This window comes from Leucopleurus acutus (genome assembly GCF_964270905.1).
Source record: "Leucopleurus acutus genome assembly, chromosome: 4".
Lineage (NCBI taxonomy): Eukaryota > Metazoa > Chordata > Mammalia > Artiodactyla > Delphinidae > Leucopleurus > Leucopleurus acutus.
The window spans coordinates 33,472,845-33,500,471 of record NC_139146.1 but is presented as its reverse complement, the minus strand read 5'-3'; the positions used below and the strand labels follow the sequence as shown (position 1 = coordinate 33,500,471).

The following is a 27,627-nucleotide window of genomic DNA, read 5'->3' as shown; positions in this document are numbered from 1 at the left end:
CCCCCTTCTCCCCCTCACCACCAAAGCTCACATAGCATCCTCTAGTTCTCCTTTAAAGCATTCATTACATGGGAGATTGTTAGATGTCTGTCTTCACCTCTAGGATGTAGATCCCATGAAGGAAAGAGTATGCTCATTGCTTCACAAAAGTGAGCCCAGTGCCTCGTACTCAGTGGATGGTCAGTTTCTTGATTGAGAGCATGAATAAGTGGATGGAATAGAGGGAGGGAGGATGGACAGACAGATGGTAGAGGAATTGTGTTGTTAGCATTTCTCTTATCCTTTTCTAATCTCTAAAATTATACCATTCTGATTCTAAGGACTAATGGTCCAACTACAGAAAATATCAGATATGTGTTTGTCTTTATAAATATAAATATATGTGTGTGTGTGTTAGCATCTCTCCCGGTTATAATTCTATTTTTAGAGAAGGCTAGTCATGTATTTTAATTAGCATTTTCTGCATTGAATCAAAGAATATGTTTGAATTTCATAAATACATCTCAATTTCATAGCCTCACATTTAATAACAGGTATCAAGACTATTCAGAGTTCTCTTTGAGGGGCTTCCCTGGTGGCGCAGTGGTTGAGAGTCTGCCTGCCGATGCAGGGGACATGGGTTCGTGCCCCGGTCTGGGAGGATCCCACATGCCGCAGAGCGTCTGGGCCCGGGAGCCATGGCCTCTGGGCCTGCGCGTCCGGAGCCTGTGCTCCGCAACGGGAGAGGCCACAGCAGTGCGTGGCCCGCGTACCGCAAAAAAAAAAAAAAACAACAAAGTTCTCTTTGAGCAATCAAAATTCAAATAACAGACATATAGCTGCTATGGGGTAGGAGACTGTGCATATACTCTGACAGAACTCTCTTTTCTTTCAATGTTTTAGGTACTTTTTCTTTCATAATAGAAATCCTTTTTATAAACAATCTTAAAAAATACAGAACTACAAAAGACAAACCAATAAATGATAAAACATTACTTTTATTTCCAGTACTCAGACTACTTTTATTAGCATATTGGTGTATTTCTTTATTATTATTATTGATGTATATGGACATGTAACATTACATCGGTTTAGGTGTACAATATGATTCCATATTTGCATATGTTACAAAATGATCACCACAATAAGTCTAGTTAACGCTTGTCACCAAACAGTTATAAATTTTTTTTTTCTTGTGATTGGAAACTTTTAAATTTGCTCTCTTAGTAACTTTCAAATATGCAACACAGTATTATTAACTACACCGTGCATACATTATACGTCCTCATGATTTACCTCTAACTGGAAGTTTGTACCCTTCGACCCCTTTCACCCACTTCATTCACCTCCTACCTCCTGCCTCTGGCGGCCACCAATCTGTTGTTCTATGAGCTTTTTTTTTTTTTTTTTAAGATGCCACATATAAGTGAGATCATACAGTATTTGTCTTTTTCTGTCTGCCATAATAATACCCTTAGCATAATACCCTCAGCATCCATCCATGTTGTTACAAATGGCAGGATTTCATTCTTTTTTATGGCTGAGGAACATTTAATTGTGTGTATGTATATACCACCACTTCTTTTCCCATTCATCTGTTGATGGGAACTTAGGTTGTTTCCATGTCTTGGCTGTTGTAAACAATGCAGTGAACACAGGGGTGCATATATCTTTTCAACTTAGTGTGTTCACTTTCTTCAGATATATACCCAAGCGTAGAATTGCTGTATTACGCATTAGTTCTATTTTTAATTTTTTGAGGACTCTCCATAACGTTTTCAAATTCCTATTCCCACCAACAGTGCATGACAGTTCCCTTTTCTCCGCATGCAAATAACCATCTGTTATTTCCTGGGCAGTCAATTTCCTGAGTTGTTCAAGGGTTGGAGTACTAACCCTCTGCACAGTTGAAAATCTGCATATAACTTGACATTTGGCCCACCCCATCCAAGGTTCCGTATCATGTGGTGGATTCAACCAGCTGTGGACAGTGTGGTGGATCTGTTGCACACGTTCAGTGAAAAATACTCATATGCGTAAGCGTGGACCCGTACAGTTCAAACTCGTGTTGTTCTGGGGCCCACTGTCTTTTTGATAGTAGCCATCCTAATAGATGTGAGGTGATATCTCATCATGGTTTTGGTGTGCATTTCCCTGGTGATTAGTGATGATGAGCGCCTTTTCATGCACTTTTAGTATATCTTCTTTGGAAAAATCTCTCTTCAGATCTTCCCATTTTTTTAATCAGATTGTTTTTTTCCTATGGAGTTGTATGAGTTCTTTATATATTTTGGATATTAACTCCTTATCAGATAAATGATCTGCAGATATTTCTCCCATTCATTTTTGTCGATCATTTCCTTTCCTGCGCAGAAGGTTTTTTGTGATGTAGTCCCACTTATTCATTTTGCTTTCGGCGTCAGATCTAAAAAAATCATCTCCAAGGCCAGCATTAAGGAGCTTAATGCCTATGGTTTTTATTCTACGAGTTTTATGATTTCAAGTCTTACGTTCAAGTCTTTAGCCCATTTTGTCATTTTTTGTGTGTAGTGTAAGAAAATGATCCAGTTTCATTCTTTTGCATGTGGCTGTCCAGTTTTCCCAACATGATTTATTGAGGAGACTGTCCTTTCTCCATTGTATAGTCTTGGTTCCTTTGTCATATGTTAATTGACCATATAAGTGTGAAGTGTGGGAGTGTATTTCTTATCACTGTTTTTTCTAGTCTGTTTTTTTTTGTTTGTTCACCTGTTTCTCTTGTACATAGTGGAAATTATTTCGCTTAATATTTTTATACTGTAAAACATACCAGGGAGTGAGTAGTGAACCTTCTCTTGACACGTCAGTGGGATGCTTACCAGTCCATACTGGTATGCGTAAGGAAGGAGGATTCGTTCAGTACTTTGGCAGAGCTACAGACTGGAGCACACAAAATTGTAAGAACTAATAGCTGCTGAGCATTTCAGGTCTAAATTCCTTGGCATGTTTCCCAGTGAATTGCAATGAAGGTGTGCACGATCGTCCGCTGCTAAATTAAAAGGTTCTTGGAAACCAAGTGCCTAAAATACTAATAACCATCTGGCACTTTGTGAGTTGTTAGATAACTAATTTTCTGGGTGACTGTTTTCCAAACATGTGGTCTCATTCCTTCCTTTTAACCTCCTCCCATCCCACTTTCTTCATTTCTGAGCATCCTCCAGACACTGTGAACTCCTTTCTCTAATGTTCCCGAGCACTGTCTTTGTACTTACTGCCTGAAATACTCCGTCTTCCCCCACTCCAGCACTTTGCTTTTTGCTTGGAAGGTTCCATGTTCTTTCAGTCTCAGACTGAATGGTTCTTGCTCAGAGAGGATGTCCTTGATCTTTTATAAAACAGGTCCCTGTGCCAGGAAACCTTTTTAGGATCCTCTCCCTCTGCACCAAGACTCCATTTACCATTTGACCATCCTTCACTTGGAGAAAAGGGTGCTGAGAAACCATCATAATGCCCCTAAAATATGGTACTGTAAGATTTGAACTATTACAACCCAGAGATGATTTCTATAAGTTACAAGAGAAGGGAACAAAAAAGTGTTGTTCTATAGAGTTGTGTGTGTGTTTTAACTTTTTCTGTCATGAGAAATGAAGCATGTATGCCTACAACTCTGTAAGATTTCTAGTAAATAGGAGGCGGTCTGCCTCTCAGAGCTCCAAGTGAGGAAAGGAAAGCTGGAATTGGATGTCATTGCTGTCAGTCATCTGAGTGTAAAAGAGGGCGGCCGTTTGCCTCTCCCAGGGAACCTGTGATCAGACTGTGTCCCCAGATCTCGTCCGTTGACCCGCTTTTCTTCTTTCATCTTTCTCAGGCTGTGTGTAGAGGGGTATATGTGAGTGGGGGAAGTGGAAGAGGAAGGGGCTTCACTGTTTGGACTTTTGCAACAAAAAGGAAAAACTTCAAAGGCAGTGAGCTCAAAAAATCAGTGCAAATATTATGGGTTCGTTTACTTGCTTTAAAAAGTTACTGCTAAAAATAATTGGAACATTAATGAAAAAGAACCCTTTTGACTAATGTGTGTTCCTTGGTGTTCTACATCTTTTACTCCCTGCCTTATAAAAATAGAGCTAATTAATTTAAGTTCTGGCAAAGAAAAGGGAGGATTCCCTGATCTTTGGCCAAGAATTCCCCTCCACTACCACCAACATTCTCACACACTCCCCACTCCCAACCAAGCTATTCTCCCTGACATCATCTGGTGTTTTTCCATCCTAGTTTTCATCAGAATTTAGAGTTGTGGTGTTCTTTTATCTACATGTTTAATGTTTGCCTCTCCCATTAGAATGCAAGCTCCACAGGGGCCAGGTCCTTGTTGGTCTTGTTCACCCTTTTACCTTGTCTCCTCGGGACCTACCCCAGTGCTTGCCATATGGGTGGCGATCAGATGTACATTGAATGAATGAGCAAATAATGATTTATACGAATCCATTTTTTAAAGTGTATTTTTCAGCTCTGTCCCACTTGTTTCATTTGAGGAAAAGGGTTGACAAAGTACGTGGGTTTCTGACAAGACCTTCCCATTCATTCAATAAACACTTGTTGAGTGCCTGTCACTAGGTCAAGCCCTGGGAATGCCACATGAGTAAGACATGATCGAGGCCCTCCAGGACCTCAGAGACCAGCAGAGGGAGAGACACACGTGTGTAAATAACTGCAGTTCTTTAGGAAAGAGTGTAATAGAGGCGTGTAAACATGAGCCATCAGAGTACAAGGGGGAAGATTTGAATTCGCCCAGAACATGAAAGTTTTCACCCAGTCAGTGATATTTACACTGACCCTTGAACAGAGAGGGGAAGTTTGGCTGGTTAATTACCAGGGAGAAGAGCGTCCCAAGCTGGGGATGGGGTCAGAGATGTGAACATGAATGGCATATTTGGGCAGTACTGTGTGTTTTGGGGGTGGATTGTGAATGCTGTGCAATTTGGAGTTTGGATTTGATCTTAAAGGAGCCAAGGAACCTGCTTAAGCCCAGAAGACATAGCATACGTAGGGTTCACTGGAGAGGAGTCCATGTTTTGGTTAGAAAGTCAAACCATTCGCTGCGATTACGGGCATTTTGTTTTCCATTAAAACAGCCTTAATTTAGAGTTCATAATGTATCTTTCATAGACAAGTTTTAGAATTTCATAGAGATATTTTACTCGCCATTGGTAGCTGTTTTAAAATGTATTTTCCCGATAAAGACTTTTTCATGTATTTTATGTTGAATTTTAGAAACTTTTGAAACCCATTTTTTAAAATTGTACCCAGATAAATGTTACAGTATAAGATCTCTGCAGAACAAACTTCATGAATCTTCATGTGAACTGTGATTAAATATTTTGGATTCTTCCAGATGAGTGAAATACCTAGGTCTTTTCCCCCTGCCCCATCGGTAAAGGTAATGGTTCTTTGTCAATGCCTCATCGAAACAAAACAAAATGCCTCTCTCTCTTGTAGTTCCGCGGCAGCCTTCAAATGACTTGTTTGAAATATTTGAAATTGAAAGAGGAGTCAGTGCAGATGACGAAGCAAAGGACGATCCAGGTAGATCCCTATATTCTTAGGACCGTTATGATGACATTTTATTTTTTCCCTCCATTCCATTCAAATAACTTTTAAATTGCAGATTGTTCGGTTACATCTGGGAAAATTATACATTTTTTTTTACCACTTGGTTTCCTCTCTAGTTAAATCAGTTGAGCAAAAACTGAATCATCATTATCTTTTTAAAAAAAATATAGAAAAGCAGCATTTAAGCTGAGGAGGAAATCATCTTTTATAAGTGATGTAGGAAGGTCATAATTTGGCAACAGTTGTGTGTTCTATTTTTACAGCTGAGCACTGATGCACAATTGTGCTGAGAAAGGATTCATGTGATTTCCTTTTGATCTCATGAAGAGACATTCTGGGGGGTTAATTAAGTGCGGACAGGAGAGAACACTTGTACAGATACCCCTAGTTCACAGATTCATTTTTGTCATTAGCTGTTGGGTTTGTGGTCTACTCATGTTTCTGGTTATTTCCTTGCAGGTGTTCTGATACACAGTTGTAATTTTGACCATGGGCTTTGTGGATGGATCCGAGAAAAAGACAGTGACTTGCACTGGGAACCAGTGAGGGATCCAGCAGGTAAAACCATTCATCTAACCCTAGTACACATTTCGGCTGGATCCTATCTGAGGAACCCAGCTGTGCTAATCAAGGATACTATAACGCAGCTCTGTGCTTACTTAATAGAGAGGATAAAGAAAGCTTGTCCAGCATTCATCTTGTTTTTTTAGGTGATCTGAATTTGTTAGCCATCAATTAGAATTTTAAGTAGACAAGCAGTTTATTAAAAGGCCAGCTAATTTCTCTCAAAAAACGCTTTGTATATATAAAACATGTAGACTCATTCTAAAATATAATATCCAAGTTACGTATAGTGCCCCATTCCCAAGCATAAAAATAATATTGTGGTACAGCAGCCATCATAGTAGCCTGTGGTTGTTTCCTTGATTATGTCTTTCTTCTTTAAGATGTAGCAGAAGGGGAGACAGTGGAAATCCCTGCAAAGTTGTGAATATCTCTCACAGTCTAATTTTCAGTCTAATTTGGATGCTGGAGAAATTAGTTATAAATTACCACCACTTATTCCACAAGACAATGTTATAAGAAAGGGAGATTTAAATATAGTCCCTTGGAAAACTAAGACTTTTAAATTGCACACTTCCTATGAATCTATAAAGTTTCAGAACTTACAATATGTTTTGTCATCTTATTTCAGGAAGCAAAGCGACATATTATTGTTGGCTTTTTACCCTCCCTGTAGTAGTTAAATCTTATATGGGTGAGTCCAACTTAATGGAAGGGTGAGGAGTTTGGTTTCTTTTTTTCCTTTTTATACTCCTGATTCTAGACTTAGAAATGAAAGGTACAAGACATGAAGAAAAAGTACGTTACTTGTTTTTAAAAGCCTAGTTCCTAAATACCATCCCAAGTGTACAGATAGAGCACAAAACATGTAAAAGTTAACTTGAGGATATGCTCTGTTAAAACCAGCTCTTCTCAACGGTCAGTGTGCACACAGGTCAGCTGGAGGCCTTGCTAAAATGTAGATTTTGATGCATTTCTCACGCGCTCCTTGGGGATAATTTTAGGGCTCATCCTTAATGCACATGTTGAGTAGCAAGTTATTAAAGAATTCATGCAAAAATATATTCATTAGATCCCCTAAGATTGAAATGTTAGAGATATTAAAAAATGAAAATTTGAGGTAAGCTTTTAAAAAATGAGTATCCAACAAACTCAAAGGAGTTTTGAGATTACTTTTAACTATAAAATAATTTTTAATGCCCCCCCCACACACGCACGCACACCAGTACACTCCCTCTCATTCTCACTTTCATGTTCTCCCTCTCACTTATTTAAGGTTAACTCTGAGCCAGACCACATTATTATTAATATCATAGATAACTGTGAATAAGAGAGAAACCAACATTTATTTAATACCCGCTACAGTCCTGACTCATTCATCATCTCAGTTTTATCTACTCCTCTTATCTACCCTGGGAAGCAGGTAATATTGTTTTTGTTTCACAGAGGGCCAGAGGTTACATCAGTTTCCTAAGGCCACAGAGCTAAAGAATGGACTTCCCATCCAGGCCTCTCTGTACTGCCTGTGCAGCCATCTCAGCAGCTCAGTGGCCACAACATCAGAAGCGTAATTCTGGGGTTTTCACTACCCAGTCTGGCCTCTGTGTCCTGGTTGTGTGCATGAGCCGATTAGCAGATCTCAGGCCTGTAGATTTGAGTGACCTCTGACCTGGAGTAGTGTGCTACAGAAGGAAGGATCTTTAGCAGCCATGTGTGATAGAATGGTGAATATGTTCATGGTTGTAATGAATAACTCTTTCAAGTAAGGTATACACTGGGGAGAATAATTCGTGCTAAAGTCGGAGGAATTCATTGCACTTCTCTGTAGACAGTCTATGTAAAATGTTTGAGCTTTAGAACTTAAATACTATCTTTTAGAACCAATTTAGTACTTTTCAACAGTTTCTATTATTCGTCACATATGTAAATGTTTAAATTTGTTGTGACCCCAAATCCACTTGCCCTCCAATAGAAAAATGAGAAGAGAATTGACAGAGTGGTAGACAAAAAAAAAAAAGGTTTGAAATGGTTCTTTGGCTGTGATAATACAGAACAAGTTGAAAGGAACTGGTGGCTGCTTGTGATTGGATAGCTCCTGGTGATTGGCTCCGGCCCCTCAAGGATGCTCTTCTGGGGTTGCTCCAGGTTTCTACCAACAACGTGGATGAACTGGACATTGAAGGCATACTAACCAATCTGTGGCTAACGTGAAGCCAGAGGAGAAAGCGACTGTGTGTGCCGACACAAACAGCATGCAAAGATTAGATCAATGGGTCCCACTTAAGAGGGTGAAATCTACTGGGGATGGATACACGGTGTAGCTTATGGTCGAGAAACCACCTACACAGCTGTAGGAGGGGGAAAATGTGACTTAGCAGAAAGTGTGAAAGACTTAGACTTTTTGTGGGTAATAAATCAATATGAGTGAACCCTGTATCATTGCTGCCCCAAAGCTGGGTCATCTCCATAGAAATAGATATTTTTTCCAGCACGGAAAAAACACTTTGGTAGGTTCTTACCAGTCTGAGAAGTATAGAGGTAATTGTAGGTCACTCAAAAGAGAATGACCTGGATGGAGAGGTGTCTCAGAGCCTGTAGAAAAACAGGTGAGGAACCCAGAATGTTTAGCCTGGAGAAGAAATAATGGAGCGGGGCAGCTTTTCAAATACAAGACCGACAACATCTATCTCAGTTGTTCCATGATCACAAGGGGATAAGAAGTCGGATCAGTAGGTGGAAACTACAGGGGGATCGATTTTTGCTCACTCTCAGAACTTCACCATAGTCAGAGCTGTCTAAAGAGAAATCAGGCGGCCACGGAAGCAGGGAGCTCTCTGTTGGTGGAGATGTTTGACTGGGTGACATACGACAAGATGTTGTTTTGAGAATTAGACAAAGGGTGGATTAGAAAGCCTCTTATACCGGCTCTGGGAGCCTCTGACTCAGAATGGAATGCCCCAGGTATCAGTGAGCAGGGTTCTAGCTTGGAGAATGGATGGGAAGACCAAAGATGGCAGAGATTTAGTTAGAAGAGGTAGGAGGGCATAGCTTATGTCAGGGCGGAATCGTAGGCGGGCTTTTTAGAATATGTCGGGGAGTGCTAACCATATACAGATTCTGACATATCCAGATGGAGAATGCTAATGAAGCTTACTTTCCGTGCCTAGTTTTCTTCTAGGCAGTTCAGGTGGGGTTATGTATGTATCTCATGCTAAGGCCAGAGAAGACTGTAAGCAATTTCATCAATTATTTTTGTGTATCATTTTAACTACCAAACTAATAGTTTGCTTGTTTCTATCTAGATTATACCATTTGTAAAGGAACATATGTTTGGATTTCCACGTATGATTTTTATGTTGTGCATTTCTTATCCAAGATCCAGATTTGCAAATATTCTTATATGCTAATAGCTCTAAAAAAACCTTCCCTTAAACAAACTTATAACTTTGAGAAACAGCTGCAAAATAAGTGCATTTGCTAGTCACCTTCCTGGTGCTCATTAGGTTTTGTTATCACATTCAGTCTTAAACTTACTTGCGAGATAGTGAAATTAATCCATTCTCTAGGGAATGGAAAATTGTGCTCCTGACAGATGTGATAATGTGCTACAGACTTATAGCTGTGGCCCTGAACACACGCCCTTCTCCTGTAGTGTCAAGGCTAAACTTGGGGCCCTTTTCCTGGAACCCTAATCTCAACCGACTCAGCACTCTGTCGGCTACTGGTAGCTACAAGGAATTGGTTTAAATATAAAATATGCCAGCGTGTACGTACAACTATGTCTATTGCAGCATTAAGAAACATTGTTTTGAAATACATGAAAATGGAAAAATAAATAAACAGTGAAAATAAAAGCTCCCTCCCAACCCTGGGCCCCAGTCATCCTCCCCAGATACAATCAGTTTCTTGGTTACCTTTCCAGAGAGCCATTTTTCCTCACAACAGCCCTCTCTTCTGTACCTTGCTTCTTCCACTTAACAATATTATCTTAAGAGTTAACCTGAGTGTGGACCTGCTATATAACACAGGGAGCTCAGCTCAGTGCTCTGTGACGACCTAATGGGTGGGATGGGGCTGTGGGAGGGAGGTCCAAGAGGGAGGGGATATAGGTATACATATAGCTGAATCACTACACTGTACAGCAGAAACTAACACAACATTGTAAAGCAATTTTACTCCAAAGGAAAAAAAAAAAAACAAACGTGAGTGGACTTTGAAGCCAGAATGCCTGGGCTGAAACCCACCATCACCACTTACGAGCTTTGATCTTGAACAAGTTACTTAAATGGGGTCATCAGTAGTGTCTAGTAAACGTATGTAGAGCATTTAAAGTAGTCCCTGTCCTAGAGTTACCATTAAAATAGTATTAGCCATTGTTGTCGAAGATTGTTCTGTATCAGTGCATACATAACACCTTCATTCTTAAATGAATGGCGGTTACTGCATCACTTCTTAAACGTATTTAACCAGACATCCATTGAGGGACGTTTCAGTTGTTTCCAGCCTTTTGGTAGTTCAGACAATGCTGCAGTTAGTAACCCTGCCCAGATATCATTTCATATATGTTTGAAATTAAAATTTTATCACCTATATATCTGGCAACCGTTACAGGATCTATTATTTACCAAAAAACAACTTTAGATATTATGATGCTTTAAACTGAATCCATGAAAATATGTAATGTAATTTTTTATTTAAACCAGTATTTTGGAATCAGAAGTGAAATTTTTATTTAATAGGTAATTTGGAGTGCTAGGTCAATTTTTCCCTTAGCTACTGTTCCAACTTTGTAATACTTCCATTTATTAAAAAGGGAAAGAATTCTTCATGGTAAAAAGAAAAAAAATCCTAGTGGCCACAGAGTAGCCCTATAGGGGAAGAGCAATTGTAACCTCATTTACAGAGTTTTAAAAATCTATATAAAGTGATTATTTGACTCTTTTATTAGGATGTCTTGGTTTTTGTTAGGTTGTCTTGCTGCAGGCAGCGTCTGGCATAGTGATATTAATATACATTCCACGGGGATTTAAGATAATCCTTGTTTTCTTACAACTTGCAGGTTAACTGTAATAACCTTATATCTTAGTCTTAACCAAAATACCTGTGATGATTCAAAAAGCTGACTAACGGGGAGACGTTCTAAATCCATCTAAATGTTTTGGCTCAAAATATTGTTTGGATTAATTTGGGGAAGACGGGAGTGGAAGGAGTACAAAAAACTGTGTTTGTTTTTGGTGAGTCAAGTACCTGACTCAGGATCTATTTCTCTGTTGTTTTTTGCTGTATTCTTGGAATGTCATTTATTCAACAAATGGCATTAAACTCCTACCATACGCTAGGAGTGTAATGGGGTTTGGAGAGAGGTTGGCTCTGACATCAAAGAGTTCACAGTCTCTTTGACTGTGGGAGAGAAATGTGTAACCCAGTGATCCCTGTGCTGAATAGGGGTTCAGGCAGTTCTGAACTCAAACTGTTACTCTGCTGCCTACTGGCTGGGTGACACCTTGGGTGACTTCACCTCTCAAAGCCTTAGCCTTGTTTTGCAGATGCAGAAGCTAATAAGTGTTCACTTCAAGGGCTTGTTAGCAAGGTTAAATGAGATGCTCCCTGGAGAGCCCTGGTACAGAACCTGGCCCTCACAGGTACACACAACTCACCTATTTGGGCCTTTAAAGGCTCAGAGGAGACTTGGTAGAGGAGAAGTCACTTGAAGAATAGGACATCCCAAACCTTGCCATGTCTTGTACAGATTAAGCATAAGGAATGCTTTTCAATGAAAGATAAGTGGGGTTTCTACCAAAACAGTTACAGGTGTTCAGCATTCCAACCACATTTTTCCTATGGATAAGTCAGTGTTGAGACTACAGTGTGGTTTTCAGGTGGCTGCAATAAAACAGCCTGAGGGGAATGTCACTTGTACTTGGACTGAGTTTCAAACTACTACTTGAAACTTTCTCTTGAGAAGCACCGTCCCCCACGTCACTGCTGCTCAAACTTTTTTTTCCCCCTTAACTGCAATTCCTCTAACAATAGAGGGAAGCAAACTCTGGAGCCCTAGGGATCCAAGGACATCATCAAAGCGACCTTTCCAAAGGGAAAGATTTTACTAACATTTTGTGTTCATGTATGTGTAATGGAAAATTTCTATATCAATTATATTGTTATGGATTTGTATTTATATAAAAAATCTTTTAAACTGCTTACCTCCAAATATTATTGATGCTCCAGGCAGATGTGGCAGGTTTCCAGAACACTTCTGCATCTTCTTGAGGTCAGGTATGAGAAGCACAGCAAACTCGTTTTTAAAGGATCCTTCTCCCTTTAGAGCATTGGTCCCCAACCTTTTTGGCACCAGGAACTGGTTTCTTGGAAGACAGTTTTTCACGGACTGGGGAAGGAGGGAGGTTTGGGGATGATTCAAGCGCATTACATTTATTGTGCCCTTTATTTCTATTATTAGTACTTTGTAATATATAATGAAATAATCATACAACTCACCAGGAGGCAGAGCTCAGGTGGTAATGCGAGCGATGGGGAGCGGCTGTAAATACAGATGAAGCTTCGCTCGCTCGCCCACCGCTCGCCTCCTGCTGTGCGGCCCGCTTCCTAACAGGCCACGGACCGGTACTGGTCTGTGGCCCGGGGGTTGGGGACCCGTGCTTTAGAGTGGTTTTTTTTTTTTTTTTTTTTTTAAGAGGGGAGAGGAGAGAATAAACAGATCTAGTGCCCCTTTAAATCACCATCTGCTTTACTGCCAGGAGACAGAAAATCCACCTAGAAAATTCTCCCTGGTAACTTCACCACCATACCAGCCAGCCAGCATGGCAGTATAATTCTAGGTGCAAGAAGATCAAGAGGTGGTGAATGTGTGTATGTCTGATCATATTTAACTGGAAATATTTATAGTGTTAGGATGACTAATTATTGCCTGTCCCTGGCATAATCTGGACTCCTCAGGAGCGAAGTGTTTTCTGTAAATACAAAACCATAGAATTTAAGACAGCCATGGACCTAAGTCCTATTTTTCTCCTTCGAAAACCTGGAATTCTTTACTGATGATCGGCACCGTCTGAAGTTCACTAAAACAAGAGGAGCGACATGCCCGTCCCCGCCGTCACGCTAGCAGGGACCTGGGCGCGCGCATACACGGCCCTGCTTTTCCCCTGCAGGTGGACAGTATCTGACAGTCTCGGCAGCCAAAGGCCCGGCGGGAAAGGCCGCTCGCCTGCTGCTCCCCCTCGGCCACCTCCTACACTCAGGGGACCTGTGCCTGTCGTTCAGGCACAAGGTGACGGGGCTGCACTCCGGCACGCTCCAGGTGTTTGTGAGAAAACACGGTGCCCACGGAGCAGCCCTGTGGGGAAGAAATGGTGGCCACAGCTGGAGGCAAACGCGCATCACCCTGCGAGGGGCTGACGTCAAGAGCGTAAGTAGACCCGCCGGGGAGGCAGAACCGGGGACGGTTTCCTTTCAGAGGAGAACTCTGGGATCTGCGGTGGACGCCTCCGTCTCTTCCTGAATTTAGGCGCAAGGCTTGTGCCTTGGCCGGGCGTGGTGACCCCACGCGTTGCCTCTTTATATACCCCCTCTGCTCCTTCGTACACATTCTTCGTGGCAACCTCTGACCACTGTCACTCTTCCCACCCTGGTGAACAACCCCTATTTTTAATGAAAAAAATTGTAGGAGTTGAAAAAGTGAAAAAAAAAAAAGTTAACAGAAACTTCAAAGGGTGGTGGCGGGGTACCTGCTTTTCCTTTTCCTTAAACTCCTTGTACTTCAAACTTTGACCACCATGAGTTACCCTAAAGTGGTTTTTTTGGGGGGGGGGGAAATGTTTCTTTAAAGTCTTTGTTTTCCCTTTGCCTCAGAGATCATAGTTAAGCAGCCTTGGATGGAAACTAGAACAATATGCTTGGAAAGTATTATCCTGTTCAGGGCAGGAGGTGGGAAAAGCTTTGATTGAATATATAAATTTTATCCTAAGTAATCAAGTCATAGGTAGCAATAAAATGATCTATAACAGCCCACCGAAATAGTGAATGTATTTGGAAAAAGTGTCTTCTTTATGTTGATCCTAATAAAACAGTTATTAGGAAATTCTGCCTCTATACCTATAGGTATAGTGTCTAGAAACTTTCTAAAAGAAAGAATAGACTCCATGAAGACAGCTTGTATCAGAGTCTTGGATTTTGTTTTACTCTGTTTCTCTTTCTTAAAATTTTTCTTAATATTTACATTGTTTGGAAATATAAAAATAAGTTGTTTCATATCCTAACATAGGTTTCTGTTAGATAAAATACAGGAAAGATTTTGGTCTTTACATAAGTGAAGCAACACTGTGATTGTATTAGGGTGTTTGATTCTATTCCATTTTAGGCAACAAAACTATATTAAATTAACCCAGAGGAGGAACTAGAAAACATCTAAGATAGGCTGCACGATTATGATCTTTCAGATCTTTGGCTCCTAATTTCTACACCTTTATATTCCATCACACTCTTTACTTCTGACCTTGGTAATCTTTGACAAAAGTGTCCACTTCATAATCATTCCTAAATGAAAGTAGTCCATTGTTTAGAATGACTTTTTTAAAGAGTAACTGATTCTGAGCAATGGGGTCTGGTTAACGATTTACTGACGACTTAAGTTTCTACCAGAAGGCAAGCCTCATTGACACTGGCAACTCTGTTCTAGTCTTTCCTTCTGTTAAGTAAGTTTACTGTATAGTTTTGGGGAAAGTTTGTCTTTATTTTGCTAAACGAGCAGGCATTGGAAAGGGGCAGAGGAGGCTTGACTGGTGTGTACATTCTCTCCCTAGGTCATCTTCAAAGGTGAAAAAAGGCGTGGTCACACTGGGGAGATTGGATTGGATGATGTGAGCTTGAAAAAAGGCCACTGCTCTGAAGAACGCGAGCAACTCCAGAACTAGCAATGAACCCCGTGTTGCTCCCTCTTCTTTTTCCAACCTTCACCTCCTGTCCTTTCCTCCCTCGTATCAGGCCTAGGAGAAGAGTGGGTCAGGAGAAAGTCTGGTTGGTGACCCACATCTTGCTGGCCTGCTTTTGTGCAATCCCAGTGAACAGTGACACCTTCCTTGAAATACAGGGGGGCATCTGTAGATGTGTCCAAAGCCATCTTTGGGTGTTACCTTTCATCCTTTGTCTCTTAAGAAGGCCTTCAGTGTGTGTGACCTATACCGTCCTTCATCCTGGTTACAAGGTGTTCCTTGTAGCAAATTAGAGGAGAAGTTTTCAAAAGAAATCTGTGCAAATGACCATTCTGTTATCTGTTCAGTGTTGTACCACGAGTAGTATTGACTTCCCCTAAGATGCGTTGTACAATGTGCTTGTGAAATTGGTTTCTCCTCTCCACTTGGTAGTTCTGGTCTGACCTGAACTCTGACTTTTACTGCCACTCACTTTATAAAAGAAGGGTATGTAGCATATCAAGATGCAGTTATTCTTGTTATCTGTATTTTTCTTTTAAAGACAATTATGTAGAGTGGGCACGCAATCCCTCGTTAGTAGTACTGTGTTTTGTGTAAATGTGTTATTGGTATTAAGTAGTTATGTGTTCCTAATATTTACAGACTCTAGTTGCAAGGGAAAGGCAGCTTATGATCTCTTGAGTTAAAAAAATACATGGTGGAATGGCATCCAGTTCCATGACCTTATATTGGCAGCAAGAGAAAATTGGAAGAGGTGTCTGTGGTTGTAGGGAGATGAATTTTTTAACGGCCTTGAGTTTGATCACTACAAAGTAATAGACAGGGAACTGTAGTTAACATGTAAAACCCTCACTGTTTCAGGTTACACTTTAAAACCAACAGCCTTTACCATAACAACGTGGTTCTTTCTGGTAATATGTAAGAAGCTTTTGGAAGTTCTGGTTGTTTCAGAGAAAAGCTTCTGTTTGTGGAAGCTGGGTGTGGGGAAACATGGGGGAAGCTCCGTTGAAATTGTTTTTCATACTGACTTTTCAATGAGTATAAATTTAGGCAGTTCTAGATCACAACTTATGTGCTGTTGTGTCAGGAAGGGTTGGGAAGCGAGTCTCATGCTTTGAAGCATCGGACGTGCTGGAATGGGATTCTCACACACACACACTAAATCAACAGGACAAGATTGGAATTCTAAGATCTATGAACCCCTAACTATATTTCCTCCCTGCAAAGTTTACCTTTAGATTTAAACAAAATACATAACTTTTAAAAGACAACTTATTCCTGAGGCTTTTCTTTATTTCCAATTAAGTAATCAAACTATTTTCTGCTGTTTTTGCCAGGAATCACAAAGATGATTAAAGGGTTGGAAAAAAAGGTCTATGATGAAAAGTTAAAGGAACTGGGATTATTCAGCGTGGAGAAGAGAAGACTGAGGGGCAAACAACTGCTGGTTTTCAAGTATATGAAGGGCTGGTACAGAGAGGATGGTGACCAGCTGTTCTCCATATGCACTGAGAATAGAACAAGGGGAAACAGGCTTAGACTGGAGTGTGAGGGAGCATTTCCTGGCAGGGACAGTTATTAAGTTAGAATCCTTTGTCTAAAAGAAAAAGTGTGAATTTTTTTTTGAGGCTTTTTAAAAATTTGATAACTTTTTTTTTTCTATTTAAGATGGTTAAAGACATTCTTACCTCAAGGTAGAGTAACATTACAGAATCTCCCCAAAGATGTTTTCCTATTACTATGTAATGAAAGTCTCCAGAACTAAGTAACTTGGACCAGGGCTAAGGTCTAATTTAGGTACTTCCCTCTTGACCGCCTAATAGCGAGGAATCAAAAGGGGAAAAGCCACCAAATGCTGAGGTCATGAAAATGTCTCTCCCTTTATGGCAAACCCAGCAGTATTTAAAAGACAAAAACAAAAAAATTAAAAATCTGTTTGTTCCAAAAGTATCATGGGCAGATATTTTAGTATCTCAGTAATGTCCTAATGTGGTGGTGTATACTTCTTTTCTTGGTAAAGGTATATAACCCTTTCACTTGCTTAATGGGTGATATTTCAGGTTTTTAAAGAGACCATAACAAGGGACACAGTTTAGAGAGATTTTTATCTGGTGCATTCTCTCTGCAGCATGTGTGACAGCTTAATTTGGCTACTGAAAAAGAGAGTGCCATGCGCAGCACCACTGCCAGGACCTTTCCTTCTCCTAATGGTGGAAGGTTCTCTTACCAATGGGAATCTCCCAAGTCCCACAAAATGGTATTGTTTTGGGAACAGTAGGTACAATAGACAACAATAGGTCTTTTCATCATTTAACTTGGTGGATGCAAGGCCAGAGGGGGATATAAATCAGTAAGCCTTTGAGTAAGGGCCAGAAAATATGGCTTTAGATCCATTTTTTAATGATTCATTTCCTTTTCGGTCATATAACTGCACAACTGGTGATGAAAGGGGAAAATAATAGAAAGTTTCACTTTTAGGTGCCAATAATGCATTGCACTACACTGATGGAAGAAGTTATCCAAAGTACTGTATAACATCTTGTTTATTATTTAATGTTTTCTAAAGTGAAAAATGCTAGTGGTTTTCCAAACAGCCAAATAAAAATAATTCTTTATAAATAAAAACAATAATACCAGTTGTCTCGTTTTTTTTAAAACTGGAAGAATTAGCGAGGTGATTTGATTTTTCACGAAAGCCATCTATAGTATTGCTTTAGTTATGTTTTCTCAAATCTCATTTAGTTGTAAACATTTACCTCAGATCCTTTTATATAAGTAATAAGGATAAGTAAAGGATAAGATATAAATATATATGAATTATAAATGAAGTCTTTTACTAGTGTTGATTTTGTTAAGTTATGACATTTTACTCATATTCCAATAACCTTTCCTGTTGGAGAAAAATAATTATAAGGAAACAAAATTAATGAAATCATTCAAGATCAAAAATTAGTCCTCCTACAGAATTATAATAAATAGAGAATATGCTTAATGGTGTCTTTCTTTCCAATACTCAGAGAACCCTTAGTGGCAAGGAAACTCAAGTTTTGGATAAATACATACTTTAAGCAAAAGGTAAAGAAAAACTGCAGCTTCCTTATCTCAGAGTTGTTTCCTTATCTCAGAGGTCCTTCCTAATCATCCACGGGAGATTTGAGAAAGCTGAGGTTTTCCAAATAAGTTAAACCTCTTCTGAAACTGAGGTGGGAGGAAGCAGATAAAATATGAGATCCCAGAGTCCAGTTCATCTATTTACTTGACAGATTTTACAGCACTTACTGTGTGCCTGGCTCTGGGCTACAACAGTAAGCAGACTCCCCTTTGTGGAGCTTCAATCTAGAGAGGAAGATGGACATGTATCAAAGTTATATAGATAAATGCAAAATTGCTATTCTGAAAACTGGCATACTTTGAAGGCTCTGAAAGTGTGGTGGGTTCCAGGACGTTTGGCCCATTGTCTTTCAAACTCTAATGTGCATGTGTATGGGAATCACCTGGAGGTCTTGTTAAAATGCAGCTTATGATTCAGTGGATCTGTAGTGGGACTTGAGATTCTGCATTTCTAACCAGCTCCTGGGTGATGCCCATGCTGCTGGTGTTGGGGCCAAATTTGGATTACAGGTCCTTAGTGATAATACCCTGAGGAGCCTGGGGCCTTCATCTCTGTTAACATTCATTGCTGGAAGGCATAAAGGTCCCTGGTTGCAAGATCTACATTCACAAATATTCACTAAGTTCCAGTGAATTTTTTCCTTCAAAAAATGTTTGGGCTTAGACAAATAGGGAATATCAATAAGTAGACAAATATTATTTTAAAAGAACAGAAACTACGGTTATAATAGTACAATCACTAAAATGAAAAACTGACCAAGGTATTCAACAGCAGATTTGAGCTGGTAGGAGAAAGAATCAGTCAACTTGAAGATACGTCAGTTGAGATTACCTAATTTGAGGGAAGAATAAAGCTTCAGTAAGGATAAACAACTAGACTTGAGATCAACAACAGAAGAGTTGAAAAATTCTATAAGCCAACCAGACCTAACATCTGTAGAACACGCCACTGAACACAAGAATATACATTTTTCTCAAGTGCATAGAGATGTTGACAGACATAAATTAGGCCATAAGACACTACCTCAAATTTAAAAGAATTGAAATTATATAAAATAAGTCCTTCCACCACAGTGGATGAAATTAGAAATCAGTAACAAAGGGAAATTTGAGAAATTTACAAATATGTGGAAATTAAATAACATGCTTCTAACCACTGGCTGAAAGAAGAAATCACAGGGAAATTAAGAAATATTTTGAGGTTAATACAAATGAAAACATACCCAAACTTATGGGATAAGCTAAAGCTTTGTTTATAAATGCCTATATAAATTATATTTATGAATGCCTATAAATTATATTTACAAATGCCTATATTTAAAAAATCTCAAAATCAATCTAAACTTCAACCTTATAAAACAAAGAAAAAATTAAATCACAGTAAGCAGAGGAAGGAAATAAAGATTAGAGCAAAAAGAAAAATGAAGTAACAAAAACAATATAGAAAATCAATGAAACTAAAAGTTGGTTCTTTGAAAAGATGAACAAAATTTATGAACATTTAGCTAGACCAAAAAAAGAGAAAAAAAGACTTAAATGAACAAAATCAGGAATAAAAGAGGGGACATCATCACTGACCTTACAGAAATACAAAGGATTTTAAGGGAACACTATGAACAACTTTATGTCAACAAAATAAGATAACCTAGATGACATGGACAGAGTCTTAGACACAAACTATTGAAACTGCATCGAGAAGAATAGAAACCTGAAGAGACCAATTGCAAGTAAATAGATTGAGCTAATAATCAAAAGCTTTCCACAACAGAAAGCCAATTCCCAAAGAGCTTCAATGAAGCAATGAAGTAAACTGACTATTTAAGAATTAGTACCAAGTCTTCATCAACTCTTTAACTATATGGAGGAGGATACACTTTCCAACTCATTCTATGAGACCAGCAAATAGAAGAGTTTGGAGATTACTGCCATCTTAACAATATTAAGTCTTTCATTTCATGAACATGGGATGCAGCAAAGGCAGTGCTCAGGGACTGCAGTAAACACCAATAAATAGTGAAAAAGAAGATCTCAAATCAATACCCTAAATTGATATTAAGGAACTAGAAAAAAGATGCAAATTAAGCCCAAAAATAGCAGGAGGAAGAAAATAATAAAGACATGAATGAAGGTAATGAAATAGAGAAAAGAAAAACACAGAATCAACAAAAGGAAAATTTGGTTCTTTGAAAGGATCAACAAAGTTTTAAAACCATTAGCTAGACTAACAACCAAAAAACCCCTAAATAATTAAAATCAGAAATGAAACTGAAACTACTAACCTTACAGAAATAAAAATAAGAGAATGCTATGAACAATTATATGCCAACAATGAACAATTGTATGCTGACAAATTAGATATTCCAGATGAAAAGGTCAAATTTCTACAAATTTAAAAAAAAAAAAAAAAACTCAAGAAGACAAAATCTCAACAGGCCTATGACAAGTAAAGAGAATGAAGCAGTAATCAAAACCACCCAACAAACAAAACTCCAGGACCACCCAGATGTCTTCACTGGTGAATTCTACCAAAATTTAAAGAAGAATTAACAACAATTCTTCTCAAACTCTACAAAGAAATAGAGGATGAGGGACACCTCCTAATTTATTCTATGAGGCCAGCATTACTGATACCAAAGCTAGATAAAGATATAACAAGAAAAGAAAATACAGTTGACCCTTAAACAACTCGGGTTTGAACTGTTGGGGTCTGATTATATGTGGATTATTGTTCCAATGAATACATACTATAATACTACATTATCTGAGGTTGGCTGAATCCATGGATACAGAACCACAGATACAGAGGGCCAACTATAAAGTTATATGCAGATTTTCAATTTCCCTGGGTGGTATTAATGTGCCATTAATCCCTGCATTGTTCAAGGGTCAACTGTACAGATCAATATCCTTTATGAATACGGGTGCAAATATCCTCAACAAAATACTAGCAAACTGACTCCAATAGCACATTAAGAAGATTATATATCATGACAGGATTTATGCCAGAAAGGCAAGGATTTATGCAAGGAAGGCAAAAGTGGTTCAAAATAAGAAAATCCATCATTCAACATTTTACTTGGTGTTCTAGTTAATGCAATTAGACAAGAAGAAGAAATATATTGGAAAGTAAAAAGTAAAACTATCTCTATTTGCAGATGACATGATCCTACATATAGAAAATTCCAATGAATCCACAGAAAAGCTAGTAGAGTTAGTAAACAAATTCAGCAAAGTTGTGAGCTACAAAATTAACACTAAAAACTCAGTTTTTCTTTGCACCAGCAATGAGCAATATGAAAAGGAAATTAAAACAATTTCATTTATGATAACATCCAAAAGAATAGAATAACTAAGAATATATTTAGCCAAAGAGATGAAAGACTTGTATACAGAAAACTAAAAACATTGCTGAAATAATGTGATGAAATAAAATTCATATTTTATGTCAAGACAAGAAAAGTTTAATCATAAAATTTGTCTCTGCCCATCTGGGCCTCTCCTTTCCCTTTAGTATGTAGTGTGCATTTGCATTAACCAGACCTCCTTAGGAAATAACCTTCCTTCTTAATCTTGTAAGGGGCCACGATGACCTATGATCCACTACTCGTTCTGTACATGTTTATCTGGATGTAAACTGTCAGTAATACCTCATTTGACAAATAACCCGTTGTCTCAAACACTTATATAATTGTGCTTTGACCTCGAACAGGCAGAACAGTCCTCCGAACTTTCTGAAAGACCATCTCCTGGGTTATAATCCCGAGGTTGGCCTGAATAAAATTTTCCATCTCTTTCTTAGATCAACTCTTGATTAATTTTTTTGGTCTACCAGTGTAAGAAGACCTAAATAAATTGAAAGAATTCTGTATTTATGGATTAAAAGACATAATATTATTAAGATCTTAATACTACCAAAAGTCATCTACATATTTAGAAAAATCCCTTTCAAAATTCCAATGACATTTTTTGAGAAAATTGTAACACCAATGTTCAAACTGACATGGAATTTCAAGGAACCCCAAATAGGCAAAATAATCTTGAATAAAAAGGACAAAGTTGGAGGATTCACAGTTCCCATTTTCAAAACTTACTGCAAAGCTACAGTAATCAAAGCAGTGTGGTAGTGGCATAAGAACAGACATATGGACAAATAGTATAAAATTAAGATTTCATAAATAAACCCATACTTATGGTCAGTTGTTTTTTGACCAGGTTTCCAAGAACATTCACTGGGGAAAGGATAGCCTCTTCAACAAATGGTGCTGGGACAACTGGATATAACACTACATACAAAAATTAACTCAAAATTGATCAATGACCTAAATGTAAGAGCTAATACTATGAAACTTAGAGAAGAAAATATACATGTAAATTTTCATGACCTTCAGATTTGGCACTGGATTCTTAGCTATGACAGCAAAAGCATGAGTAATAAAGGAAAAAAAGGCAAAGAAGACAAAGGGAGCAGAGCCAAAGCTGACCAACAGTCAGCATAAACTATACATCAGAAATACATCTACATGTGGAACAACTCCTACAGAACACCTACTGAACGCTGACAGAAGACCTCAGACCTCCCAAAAGGCAAGAAACTCTCCACGTACCTGGGTAGGGCAAAAGAAAAAAGGATAAACAGAGACAAAAGAATAGGAACGGGACCTGCACCAGTGGGAGGGAGCTGTGAAGGAGGAAAGGTTTCCACACACTAGAAGCCCCTTCGCTGGCGGAGACTGTGGGTGGCAGAGTGGGGGAGCTTCAGAGCCACGGAGGAGAGTGCAGCAACAGGGGTGCAGAGGGCAAAGTGGAGAGATTCCCGCACAGAGGATCGGTGCCTACCGGCACTCACCAGCCCGAGAGACTTCTCTGCTCCCCCGCCGGGGCGGGAGGGGGTGGGAGCTGAGGCTCAGGCTTTGGTCGGAGCTCAGGGAGAGGACTGGCAGCGTGAACACAGCCTACAGGGGGTTAGGGCACCACGGCTAGCCGGGAGGGAGTCCGGGGAAAACTCTGGACCTGCCAAAGAGGCAAGAGACTTTTTCTACCCTCTTTGTTTCCTGCGGCGTGAGGAGAGGGGATTAAGAGCGCTGCTTAAAAGAGCTCCAGAGACAGGCGCGAGCCGCGGCTAAAAGCGCGGACCCCAGAGACGGGCATGAGACTCTAAGGCTGCTGCTGCCACCACCAAGAAGCCTGTGTGCGAGCACAGGTCACTCTCCACACCTCTCTTCTGGGGAGCCTGTGCAGCCTGCCACTGCCAGGGTCCCGGGATCCACGGACAACTTCCCCGGGAGAACGCACGGCGCGCCTCAGGCTGGTGCAACGTCACGCCGGCCTCTGCCACCGCAGGCTCACCCTGCACTCCGTACCCCTCCCTCACCCCGGCCTGAGTGAGCCAGAGCCCCCGAATCAGTGGCTCCTTTAACCCCGTCCAGTCTGAGCGAAGAACAAATGCCCTCCGGTGACCTACACGCAGAGACGGGGCCAAATCCAAAGCTGAACCCCAGGAGCTCTGCGAACAAAGAAGAGAAAGGGAAATCTCTCCCAGCAGCCTCAGAAGCAGCGGATTAAATCTCCACAATCAACTTGATGTAGCCTGCATCTGTGGAATACATGAATAGACAAAGAATCCTCCAAAATTGAGGAGGTGGACTTCGAGAGCAAGATTTATTATTTTTTCCCCTTTTCCTCTTTTTGTGAGTGTGTATGTGTATGCTTCTGTGTGAGATTTTGTCTGTATAGCTTTGCTTTCACCATTTGTCCTAGGGTTCTATCCATCCTTTTTTTTTTTTTTTTTACTTTTTAAAACAATTTTTTTCTTAATAATGATTTTCTGATTTTAATTATTTTACCTTTATTTTATTTTCTTTTATCCTCTTTCTTTCTTTCTACTTTTTCTCCCTTTTATTCTGAGCCGTGTGGATGAAAGGCTCTTGGTGCTGCAGCCAGCGGTCAGTGTTGTGCCTCTGAGTTGGGAGAGCCAACTTCAGGACACTGGTCCACAAGAGACCTCCCAGCTCCAAGTATCAAATGGCAAAAATCTCCCAGAGACCTACATCTCAACACCAGCACCCAGCTTCACTCAACGACCAGCAAGCTACAGTGCTGGAAACCCTATGCCAAACAACTAGCAAGACAGGAACACAACCCCACCCATTAGCACAGAGGCTGCCTAAAATCATAATAAATCCACAGACACCCCAAAACACAAAACCAGACATGGACCTGCCCACCAGAAAGACAAGATCCAGCCTCATCCACCAGAACACAGGCACTAGTCCCCTCCACCAGGAAGCCTACACAACCCACTGAACCAACCTTAGCCACTGGGGACAGACACCAAAAACAAAAGGAACTACGAACCTGCAGCCTGCAAAAAGGAGACCCCAAACACAGTAAGATAAGCAAAATGAGAAGACAGAAAAACACACAGCAGATGAAGGAGCAAGAAAACCACCAGAACTAAGAAATGAAGAGGAAATAGGCAGTCTACTTGAAAAAGAATTCAGACTAATGATAGTAAAGATGAGCCAAAATCTTGGAAATAGAATAGACAAAACGCAAGAAACATTTAAAAAGGACCTAGAAGAACTAAAGATGAAACAAGCAATGATGAACAACACAATAAATGAAATTAAAAATACTCTAGATGGGATCAATAGCAGAATAACTGAGGCAGGAGAACGGATAAGTGACCTGGAAGATAAAATAGTGGAAATAACTACTACAGAGCAGAATAAAGAAAAAAAGAATGAAAATAACTGCGGACAGTCTCAGAGACCTCTGGGACAACATTAAACACACCAACATTCGAATTATCGGGTCTCCAGAAGAAGAAGAGAAAAAGAAAGGGACTGAGAAAATATTTGAAGAGATTATAGTTGAAAACTTCCCTAATATGGGAGAGGAAATAGTTAATCAAGTCCAGGAAGCACAGAGAGTCCCATACAGGATAAATCCAAGGAGAAATACAGCAAGACACATATTAAACAAACTGTCAAAAATTAAATACAAAGAAAGCATATTAAAAGCAGCAAGGGAAAAACAACAAATAACACACAAGGGAATCCCCATAAGGTTAGCAGCTGATCTTTCAGCAGAAACTCTGCAAGCCAGAAGGGAGTAGCAGGACATATTGAAAGTGATGAAGGAGAAAAACCTGCAACGAAGATTACTCTACCCAGCAAAGATCTCATTCAGATTTGATGGAGAAATTAAAACCTTTACAGACAAGCAAAAGTTGAGAGAGTTCAGCACCATCAAACCAGCTTTACAAAAATGCTAAAGGAACTTCTCTAGGCAAGAAACACAAGAGAAGGAAAAGACCTACAATAATGAACCCAAAACAATTAAGAAAATGGTAATAGGAACATACATATCGATAATTACCTTAAATGTAAATGGACTAAATCCTCCCACCAAAAGACACAGATTGGCTGAATGGATACAAAAACAAGACCCATATATATGCTATCTACAAGAGACCCACTTCAGACCTAGAGACACATACAGACTGAAAGTAAGGGGATGGAAAAAGATATTCCATGCAAATGGAAACCAAAAGAAAGCTGGAGTAGCAATTCTCATATCAGACAAAATAGACTTTAAAATAAAGACTATTAGAAGAGACAAAGAAGGACACTATATAATAATCAAGGGATCGATCCAAGAAGAAGATATAACAATTGTAAATATTTATGCACCCAACATAGGAGCACCTCAATACGTAAGGCAAATACTAACAGCCATAAAAGGGGAAATCGACAGTAACACATTCATAGTAGGGGACTTTAACACCCCATTTTCACCAATGGACAGATCATCCAAAATGAAAATAAATAAGGAAACACAACCTTTAAATGATACATTAAACAAGATGGACTTGATATTTATAGGACATTCCATCCCAAAACAACAGAATACACATTTTTCTCAAGTGCTCATGGAACATTCTCCAGGACAGATCGTATCTTGGGACACAAATCAAGCCTTGGCAAATTTAAGAAAATTGAAATTGTATCAAGTATCTTTTCCAACCACAATGCTATGAGACTAGATATCAATTACAGGAAAAGATCTGTAAAAAATACAAACACATGGAGGCTAAACAATGCACTACTTAATAACGAAGTTATCACTGAAGAAATCAAAGAAGAAATAAAAAATACCTAGAAACAAATGACAATGGAGACATGACGACCCCAAACCTATGGGATGCAGCAAAAACAGTTGTAAGAGGGAAGTATATAGCAATACAATCCTACCTTAAGAAACAGGAAACATCTCGAATAAACAACCTAACCTTGCACCTAAAGCAATTAGAGAAAGAAGAACAAAAATCCCCAAAGTTATCAGAAGGAAAGAAATCATAAAAATCAGATCAGAAATAAATGAAAAAGAAATGAAGGAAACGATAGCAAGGATCAATAAAACTAAAAGCTGGTTCTTTGAGAAGATAAACACAATTGATAAACCACTAGCCAGACCCATCATGAAAAAAAGGGAGAAGACTCAAATCAATAGAATTAGAAATGAGAAAGGAGAAGTAACAACTGACACTGCAGAAATACAAAAGGTCATGAGAGATTACTACAAGCAACTCTATGCCAATAAAATAGACAACCTGGAAGAAACGCACAAATACTTAGAAATGCACAACCTGCCAAGGCTGAATCAGGAAGAAACAGAAATATGAACAGACCAATCACAAGCACTGAAATTGAAACTGTGATTAAAAATCTTCCAACAAACAAAAGCCCAGGACCAGATGGCTTCAGAGGCAAATTCTATCAAACATTTAGAGAAGAGCTAACACCTATCCTTCTCAAACTCTTCCAAAATATAGCAGAGGGAGGAACACTCCCAAACTCATTCTACAAGGCCACCATCACCTTGATACCAAAACCAGACAAGGATGTCACAAAGAAAGAAAACTACAGGCCAATATCACTGATGAACATAGATGCAAAAATCCTCAACAAAATACTAGCAAACAGAATCCAACAGCATATTAAAAAGATCATACACCATGATCAAGTGGGGTTTATTCCAGGAATGCAAGGATTCTTCAATATACACAAATCAATCAATGTGATAAAGCATATTAACAAACTGAAGGAGAAAAACCATATGATCATCTCAATAGATGCAGAGAAAGCTTTCGACAAAATTCAACACCCATTTATGATAAAAACCCTGCAGAAAGTAGGCAGAGAGGGAACTTTCCTCAACATAATAAAGGCCATATATGACAAACCCACAGCCAACATTGTCCTCAATGGTGAAAAACTGAAAGCATTTCCACTAAGATCAGGAGCAAAACAAAGTTGCCCACTCTCACCACTCTTATTCAACATAGTTTTGGAAGTTTTAGCCACAGCAATCAGAGAAGAAAAGGAAATAAAAGGAATCCAAATCGGAAAAGAAGAAGTAAAGCTGTCACTGT

The 27,627-nt window shown here is 39.3% G+C and overlaps 1 protein-coding gene across 6 annotated transcripts in view; it reads left to right on the top strand.

Moving 5' to 3' along the window:
- Positions 1 to 17,671, top strand: part of NPNT (nephronectin) — a gene marked incomplete at its 5' end in the record, with an annotated part of 73,457 nt that extends 55,786 nt beyond the window's left edge. For 3 of the 6 annotated variants that reach the window (XM_082838416.1, XM_082838414.1, XM_082838415.1), the window contains 4 exons: positions 5,455 to 5,541; positions 6,028 to 6,126; positions 13,302 to 13,558; positions 14,952 to 15,113. In XM_082838416.1, coding sequence (XP_082694542.1) covers positions 5,455 to 5,541; positions 6,028 to 6,126; positions 13,302 to 13,558; positions 14,952 to 15,062 — 554 coding nt within the window. In that variant the 3' untranslated portion in view covers positions 15,063 to 15,113. Of the gene's footprint in view, positions 1 to 5,454; positions 5,542 to 6,027; positions 6,127 to 13,301; positions 13,559 to 14,951; positions 15,114 to 16,417 lie in introns of those variants that run through there. The other 3 variants (XM_082838418.1, XM_082838417.1, XM_082838413.1) reach the window with 2 other exon arrangements.
- Between the last annotated feature and the right edge of the window lie 9,956 nt (positions 17,672 to 27,627).